The 9631-nt window shown below is 36.9% G+C and overlaps 1 protein-coding gene across 6 annotated transcripts in view; it reads left to right on the forward strand.

Annotated features, from left to right (window-relative positions):
* Positions 1–8545, forward strand: part of AGTPBP1 (ATP/GTP binding carboxypeptidase 1) — a 69961-nt gene extending 61416 nt beyond the window's left edge. For all 6 annotated transcript variants that reach the window (XM_062640201.1, XM_062640182.1, XM_062640215.1 and 3 more), the window contains one exon: positions 5279–8545. In XM_062640201.1, the coding sequence (XP_062496185.1) occupies positions 5279–5456 (178 nt within the window). In that variant the 3' untranslated portion in view covers positions 5457–8545. The remainder of the gene's footprint in view (positions 1–5278) is intronic.
* The last annotated feature ends 1086 nt before the right edge of the window (positions 8546–9631 follow it).

Here is a 9631-nt window from a genome sequence, read left to right on the forward strand (position 1 = left end):
CAATTATATACCTTCCAAAGTATAGAGGTGACGACCACACTGGAAGTGCAAGCCAGATCAGTTTAATGACCAATGAGTCTATTGTATTACAAGTCGTTACCATAAAGTACAATGAAAGAAGAACTTTAGCCTAAGCCCCCCAGCCAATAAACACTAAAACAGCAAATACTGGCTGTAAGTACCTTAAGACATGCTGAAACTGTGAGATCAAGAGCAACAACTTTGACTTGTGAGGAGTGACTATCAATCCAAAACAATGAATGATTATCTCAAATACCATTAGACACACTCTGGTCAGATCTGTTGTTATCTCAACCCTTCGTGCCCCACCTTGGGCGCCACAAAGAACTGTCATGGTTTAAGCCCAGCTGGTAACTTAGAACCACGCAGCCACTCACGCACGCCCCCACTTCCTTCCTCCCGCTCCCAGAGGGATGGGGAGGAGAATCAAAAGAATGTAACTCCCACAGGTTGAGATAAGAACAGTCCAGTAACTAAGGGATAACACAAACCACTACTGCTGCTGCCAATAATAATAATGATAAGGGAAATAACAAGGGAAGAGAATACAACTGCTCACCACCTGCCGACTGATACCCAGCCCGACCTGAGCAGTGATCTAGCCCTTCCGGGTAACTGCCCCCAGTTTATATACTGGGCACGACATGCTGTGGTATGGAATACCCCTTTGGCTAGTTTGGGTCAGGTGTCCTGTCTCTGCTTCCTCCCAGCTTCCCATCTTTCCTGGCAGAGAATGAGACTCAGAAAGTCCTTGATCGAAGTAATCATTACTTAGCAACAACTAAAAATATTGGTGTTACCAGCTTTGTTTTCAGGCTGAAAGTCGAAAACAGAGCAATGCACCAGCTACTAAGACTGAGAAAAGTGACTGCTACTGCTGGATTCAGGACAGGTCATCCAACCAATTCTTTATCCACTGGGTGGTCCCTCCATCAAATTCATGTCTCTCCAGTTTAGAGACAAAGATGTTGTGTGGGACAGTTTCAAACGCTAACGGGTAATGAAAAATCCAAGTACGTCTTTTAAGGGACAAATACAATTTTAGTAAAAAAAAGGTTATTCTTAAAGTTGTTAATAAACGTGAATACCACAGGATTGTATCAGGTATCTAGGAGTTCATCTTTTTAACCATAAAATATTGTTTGAATAGAATCTGCAAATCTTCAGGTTTTCATATAGTATTCTAACTGCCATGACTTCAAAGAAAATAGAGATTATCTTATCCCTTACATTACAGAACTGTAGCTGTGTGATAAACAACCTCTACTAACCTGAGAAAAATAATGGTTTCCTTTTAAAAGGAAAAGTAGGAGGTTCAGCAGTAGAGGAAGAGGGATTATTGAGCAAGTTAATTAGAAACAGCCCAAGGGAAAAGTTAGGAAATTAAAACCCATAGAATCAGCATGACGACAGCTAAAAATATATTGTCGCAAGATATGCTGAGTGTGGGGAGCGGCAGGGAGGAGAATAAAGAATTTGATTAAGCGGCAAGAAATACTTTCAGGTGTTTTGATTTCTACATTTCCTGTGATCCAGACTCAGTAAAACAGTGAAGTAATAATTCCACTTTGCAGATTCATGCTAATCATTAGAATAGAGGTTGCTGGAAAGTTAAATATCCATGGTTAATGTTTGCTACATCAGGAGAAGACACGCTATGGGAAAGCAAATATACATGAGTGGTATGCAACACAGGTTTTTCCTTTGACTGAAGAAAGTACCATTTGTAAGGAATTAAGACTCAAGAAAGGGAAAGTGAAAAAATGAAATTTAATATGTATAATAATAATAATAATAATAATTTGTTTTCAGTAATAAATGATCGAGAAGTTGTGGTTTATTGTCCTGGATGGTAGTGGAAAGCTACAACTATTATGAGGCAGATTTCAGAGCCAGTTTTTACGTTAAAGGTTTATGTAGCTTTGAAAATAAGATCTGTTCATATATTCCAGAGGCACTTTTATTGAATAGAAAAAGTAATTTATTTTTTCGTATTAAATGAGAAATGTCTGTGAAAGTCAACTCTTGATTTCGAATGAGCTTCGAATGTACACATCCCAGTGCAAATATATTACATCTGACACACTGACTTCAAGAATGTGCATGGTGGCTGAATTTCTGGAAGTCAGGGCATGCCTACATTTACTTATTCACACACGTGAATAAGTAAAATAAATGTATACAAACATAAATATATATATTGAATACATATACCAGTGTGTTTTTCAAGACTATAAAATAGGACATATTGTATGGTTTTACAAGCCACTTCAAAGAGGTGAACTATGTGGTTTGCTTGTGTTTCCTGTTCTGTTTTTTTCTTTAAAATAAGTTTTGGTGTGGTTTTGTTTGTTTTTGTTTTTGTTTTTTTTTTAACTGGATCAGCTATGTGAGTTTAATTTCCAAATAATGACACTTATTAAATAGTGGATATAATTTTTTTAAGATCTTTACTATTCTACATTATATCTCACTAACATGAATTTTTATAAGAGCCTACTGTAATACTTTAACATCCTATTGTCAGTGGTTAAAGAAATATTTGTTATTCACATAGCTCATTGTAGTTTTCTATTTCAGCATTCAAAATTATTAGCTAATATTGGGCCAGCATTCAGATTTAATGGCTCAGTTTCCTGTGAATTGAATTACACAATCTGTCCTGCAATTGCAGTGTGGATTTCTTGCATATAATAGAAAACAAATCAGTATCTGTGTTAACTGATGTCCTGGGTTCAGCAGTAGCAGTCATTTCTCTCCTTCTTGGTAGCTGGTGCAGTGCTGTGTTTTGACTTTCAGCTTGGGAACAGAGCTGATAACAATGATGTTTTGGTTTGGCCAAGGACTTTCTGGGCCTCATGCTCTGCCAGGGAGGAGGGAAAGCCAGGAAGAAGCAGAGACAGGACACCTGACCCAAACTGACCAAAGAGGTATTCCATACCACAGCATGTCATGCCCAGGATGCAACTGGGAGTTAGCCGTAAGGGCTGGGAGACTGTGGGGTTGGAGGAGGTATCGGTCAGAGCTTGGTCAGGCTGGGGGGGCGAGTTATCGGTCAGCTGGTGCTGAGGTGTTGTATCCTCTTCCCTTGTTATTTCCTTTATCACTGTTATTATTGGTGGTAGCAGTAGTGATTTGTGTTATACTTTAGTTACTAAACTGTTCTTATCTCAACCCGCGGGAGTTGCATTCTTTTCAGTTCTCCTCTCCATCCCTCCAGGAGTAGGGGGAGGGAAAGAAGGGGGAGAATGAGTGAGCGAGCTGCCTGACTGGGTTTAAACCACGACAACTGATTAGAAGCAGAAGTTGCAAAAAAAAAAAAAAATGTGGACTTGTTGGAATGTGATGCATTTGATGAAATTCCTTTCCTTTTGTTCTTTAAATAAATTAAAATTTAATTTTTTTCCTCCAACTTTTTTTTTCCCTTAGAAGAAGCGTGGGTAGGTAGTGACTCCCTCTGGGAGAAAATGTCATAGGATGGAAGCACAGGAAAATTGTATTCCTTTACTGCTTCTATCCCAGGTTCTTCATGCAAAGCATGTATTTTTAGGGTACGTTGAGTTCCCCACCTGTAAAATGAAATTGGCATCTTTGCAAAGATAGTGGTTATTTTCCTCACTCTTTGTCTCTCCTAAATGGACACAAATTTGTTTTAAGCACCAGTTCATTAACCAACATAGTGGGTTGTTGCCCTAGTTACAGCTTAAATAATCTTTAACAGCATTTAGTTTTGTGGAGCAATCATTATTGCATGGCTTAATGAGTAAGAGCTTGTTTAGAGAGCCATGATTCAGATTGTTTTAAATGTAGATCCAGAGATCATGACTGAATTGAATTTTTGATAACTAGTTGTCTTACTGGTTTGGGTTTTCTGTCGTGTTCATGGTTTTGTGGTTTGGTTTTGTTGGTTTTTTTTTTTGTGCATGTGTTTTGTTGTTTTTTTTTTTTCCCCTAAGCTAGCACTAGCAATTCTTAATTTTTCTTCTGCCAGTCTTTGAATTAACTGTCAACAACACAACATGTGACAGTATAGAATGTCATTGAGGCTACAGGTAGCAGAAGAATACTGTGAAATTTATGTATATTGAAAAGAGATTGCGCCGCAGATTTCAGGTGGTCCACTTAAGCTCCTAAAAGACCTTTAGAAAGAAGCAGCGATTAATTCTTTTAATTATAAAGCTACAGCCAGACTAGGCTGTTGTGTGTCTTAAGACAAACCCCATAAAAATTACTATGCAAACATTTCTACGAGTACCCTGTGACCTTTCTCAATAAGAACATCCTCACTGTTTTGTGTGAGTTCTGTATGATTCAATTATTAGGTAAAATCCACTATAAAACTTTTTAAGACTTAATCTGAATATAAAATTACTTATTACATATTTAGGAATACCTAGTGCTTTTAAGCAGTTACCTTCTTAAGTTCCAAGAGAGGTTAGAAAACTGGATCTGGAAAATGCTTTTTTTCCTCTTCCTTTCACACTTTTTTCCTTCCCTCTCTGTTAAGGATGGGAGAAGATCAGAAAGTTGTATTTTAACCTTTTTCCAGTTAACGCTAAAGGTGTTAGTCCTCTTATCACTAGTTGAGGGCAAAGACCATTCTGTAGGCAGTGGTTCAGTTCCTTAAATCTGCTGCCTCTGAGTTGCAAGGCTTAACATAAAAATTTCAAGTCTTAGTTGCGTGCATGTGTGTGAGGACCTGATTTGAGTGCAGAGATTCATACGGGAATTTAATCTCAGTTGTAGGCATAGACGTAAATCCTTATTTTGTGATGTCTGATAGGTACAGTGTAATTGTTCACAGTGCTTTTCAGTAAAATGTGTTTTAATAAAATATAGACATTTCCCAATGGAATTTTTAGATTCTTACCTGTTTTTTTAGGGGTTTTCTTGTAACCTTTAGCAACTGTGGTTTCTTTATGTAGTTGTATCCTTCTACAACAGCTTCTGATCCTGCTGTAATTATGTGAAGTCCTTACTGACTATTAGCTTAGGTCTGTAATGTGTAGCTAATTTGTCGTGACATGTTTCTGTAATGAATTTTATATGTCTGAGTAGTTCAGGGTCTTACAAACTTGATTTTGGTTCCCAGTTGTTTTACGTGCAATTAAAAACTCAATACTGTTTCAGGTAAGCTGCCCCTTTCCTGCTGTAGTTTTTTGATTTTTGTATATCAGGGTATGGACTGGGCATGGTCTGAATCTATGTTCCAAGTAAAACTCTTAACATGATTCATGCAACTTCTTGTTCGTTCTAGCCCCACTACATATGTATTGGATGAAGATGAACCTCGCTTCCTTGAAGAAGTTGATTACAGTGCAGAAAGTAATGATGATCAAGACATTGAATTGGCTGATAATGTGGGTGATTATGAGGCAACTAATCAGGAAGATGGACTTTCAGACTCAGATTCAACAAGGATACTCCTTTCTTGAACCAGCTTTGCAGCCGGTAATAGAAAGTTAAGTATCCTGGCTTTTGTAGTCAAATACTTCCATGATGTTGTCTACCATGGGGATATACTTAAGGAAACACAGATAACTTGGGTGTGCCTAGCTCAAAGACAATAAATATTTCTGATAAACTGGCATTTATTTAAGGAGTACTGTGTTTTCTTTTAGCACTGAATAGATGTTTACCAGTTCATTTTCTACGAAGTATCACCGCATGGCATTTTGTGTCCTTAAACCCTGTCTTCAGAAAAAATAATTATAATTTATGGTGTGTCAGAGTACAGATTTTTTTTTTTTTATATAGTTCTTTGAGTTGCTTTCTGAAAAATATATGTACAGGTTTTCTAAATTAATTTATGTATGTGTCTGTATATGTATGTCTTCATACTGAGGTGAAGAGGTTATTTTTCACATTATTTCAAAGATACTCAGTTGTGTTGGAGGTAATGTAGTGCCTGCTCTGGAACCATTCAATAATTACTACATTAAAAATGCAAAAGCGATGTATGAATTGTTTCGCTTGTTCCTTGCTTCTGAGGATTATATTGTTCTTCCACACTACTAAGTGATTTCAGTTTCGGAATTCAGTTTAGAAATTTTGTACACTGATCAATACAGCCTGTGCTTATAAGAACTATACACTGTATAAAACTCAATCCCTTTAAATAAGCATGGTTTAATATGAGGAGGTTTGGATTTTGTAAGCGTACATGACTACCAGAACCAGTTAGATACGTACACTGTTCAGCTACCCAGTTGCTCCATTTTTCTCATTCAATATGCATGTCGTTAAAAAGCATTCACTTTACTGGGGGCACATTAACTATATACCCAATTCAAATGCTCTAAGAGGGAAGGTGCTTTTTGGTTTAAACATCTTTTGCCTGGTCTCAATCCAGCGTTAGCCCTGTTCTGAGAAGGAGATCGAGCTATAACTTCCTGAGGTCTCTTCCAGCCTGAATAATTGTTCTGTGACTCTGTTATTCATGTTTAAAGTCAAGCTGTCAGGCATGGGATTTACACTTCCCTGTCATCTACTAATTCTCATCGCCTTTAGCCTCTGCTTAGAATAAGATCTAATAGAGAAATGAAGTTGTACCCTGTTGTTTACAGAACTGACATGTTTTGCAATGAAAAATATTTTTCCCAAACTGTTTTTACTTGATGTGACCCTATTGTGGCATATATTTTCTGCTGCATGTGCAAGGGCTTTAAGAACATGAAGAACAGCACTTCTGAGTTATCAGAGGTTTTTAACTGATGAGAACTTTGTGAATGTTTACTGTTGCAAATCAAACTGTATTTTGGAGGGGAAGTGTGCCTTTGGTAGAAGGATTAAAGAAAGCAAGCTATCAATGATTCTCAATCAGGAGACAGATTTTGACCAGGATCTGCTGTTTCAAATGCAGCATTTTTTGGTGATGCCTCTCCAAACTATTCTGATTCTGAAACTGGGGAAGGGTTTTTGATTCCTTGGGTATGCTACTGCTTTTTTGTTTAAAGGCTTAAATTTATATTAATATTCACGCAGATTTGAGATGTAAGGGTATAACGAAATATATACATTCTTGTCCCTTTATAAGTTTCTCTCTCTAGTGAAAATTATCATTGCTTGTGTTCCATGAATTACATACAGTAAGAAAGAAAGTTTAATAGCCTGTTGAAGAGGAGCCCTCTGCATTGGAAGTGTAGAGGAATTTTCATCCTTGAGGATTTGTACTTCAGTACCTTACATAAATAATTTTTACTTACATTTCTCCTTAGTTTTCATATGAACCTGTGTTAATCCTGGGACACTATATTCATACTACAGGAAAGACTAGAAATGTACTTCATTCCCTTAAAAAGAATTGTGACTTAGTAGTACAAAACCATCATGAGTAAATATGCATGTCTGTTCTTCTCATATCTTCTACACCTTTTAGTCTGTGCAGAGGAGTTATTCATAACTTCTATAATGGCTCAGTTTAGTATACACTCTCCTAAAACAATAATGTGTTTTTACACTAGATTCTAATGCACTTGTGCATTAGAGTAAATGTATGTGTTTGATTATGCGGGATGTCAGTCTGGCAGGTGTGGGTCTGAGTTTTGACTCAAGAGTGAAGGTTTGCCCTGACCTTACACGCTGTAGAAAATGCAAAGGCTGTTATCTTTTACACATTTTGTGGCACTTCTTAACGTGCCTTCTGAAAGGCCGTCTCCATTTGTGTTCACAGGGATGACGGTTCATGGGAAGAACTACTGTAGTGGTAGTGGCTTCAGACTGTTCATACGACTGTTTATACTTCACTGCTACAAGTTGCCATTCTTGCAGTGGTGTTAGCAGACACATACCGGTTTTCCCTTTTATCTGTTTTGGTAGGAAGTCTGGCATTTAGATGGCAATGCAATAGCTGAGGCTTGAGCAGGCATTACATTCTGGTTCTATGACATTCATCCAGAATAAATGGGCAGAATGGATAGCAAAGAATGACAGCTTCTTGGACTGTCACAGATCAGTCACCTAGCATAGCCTGTCCACACAATTGATTGGTTTTATTCTATGCATTGGCAATCCAGTGTGTTTCTGGTTTTAAATTACGCTCTTACTATAAGCATGATCGATTCTGTTTAGGAAGAGAACATATTCTTGTATCTTTTTCTAGTAATAACAATATTGTAACTACATCTGTTATTTACTGTCTTGCTTCTAAATAATTGCTGGATGTTGAATTACTTTATTCTGTTCCCAGGTATAATTCAGTTGCAGCACAAATTCTGTGTCTTCACTGGTGACTTACCCTGATGTAATGTAACTTACAGCTAAGACTGCGGTTTGCGCCAAAATCTTGCCTGACTGTTTTTGGAGGTGGATTGCTTTATCAGCCTGACTTATCAGGGAGAACTGGTTTGAATCTCAATAAGGCTGCAGTAGCAGTAAACACTGTTCACAAAATGCAAAAATTCAAGGTTTCAGATAGTTCCTATTGTAATGCTGTGATAGATACAATTGTTACAGTGTTGTTATGCATGGCCCAAGTAACAATACTCATTAATAAAAATACTTAATAAAGAATTAATTACAATCAGTTTGCTTCCCTATTATTGATTAGTAATGTTGAAAGGATTTCTTATCATAGCCTTTGCAGCAATGTACCTACCTGAAAGAACTGGGGTGTATTTCAGAAAGTAGGATTTTTGTTCTCTGTCAAAGTCAGCATGCTGCAGGCTTACAGTACCATATCAGTAAACTGACTTCTAACTCTTAAAAATTTTAATATTCATTAATGTGTGTAAAACTTAGGAAGACTTTGGATGAACGACAATAAAGGCCATTACAGAGCACACAGAAGAGGAAAGTCTTTTGGTGAGATTCTCCCTCCTACACAGCCAATAGACTTTTCATCTGATCTGGGGAAGCCACAAGTTAATTCCTCATTAAGTAATTCCTTTACAGCTCAACTCAGACTGCAATTGAGGGTTAATTTATTTTTACTATTTATATTTTTGCAGTAGCAATTTTAAGATTTGAGACAATGTTTTTGAGGGAAAGCTTTTAATATATAAGCAGATCTTCTGGTTGTCTGAAGCTGTCTGAAAAGAGCAAGTGGTTACTAGGAATCATCAGTGTCAGTTTTGCAAATACATATGCAGGTTACTTAACTGTGTCTGTTGTGTTTAAGTTGAACAACTTCCTTCACAAACTCTGTTATCCAAACTGTTGCAGGGTGTATAAGAGTCACAGTGACTCTTAAATTAGTCTAAGGATATCTTTCTTTGATCTTAATGTTTCTAAGGTTATAATGATGTAAAGCATTTGAGATGTGACCTCTTGTTTGCTTAAATAAACTATAGATTGCTTTGAAAGAAGGGCTTCAAAATATGACATGCTCAACAGCTTTGACACCTAGTAGAGAATGCATTATCTTACATTCTGGATGGCTTGGATATTTTTAATTGTATCATATATAGAGTTTGTTTAGTCTCTGTAAAATACTTCATAGCTATGAAAAACATCCCCTTAATTCTTCTGTTATTATAAAAAGTCAGGTGCAAATACTCTTTTTTTTTTTTTTTTTTGTAAAAAATATAATAGTGCAGTCTTTGAAGCAGTTCAGAAAGAATCATCACTGAAAATTAGGGGTTTAGCAACAAAGGAAGCAGCACACCATAGG

The sequence above is a fragment of the Pezoporus occidentalis genome, unplaced genomic scaffold, assembly GCF_034315485.1.
Source record: "Pezoporus occidentalis ecotype Australia unplaced genomic scaffold, CSIRO_AGI_Poc_V1 ctg117, whole genome shotgun sequence".
Taxonomy (NCBI): domain Eukaryota; kingdom Metazoa; phylum Chordata; class Aves; order Psittaciformes; family Psittacidae; genus Pezoporus; species Pezoporus occidentalis.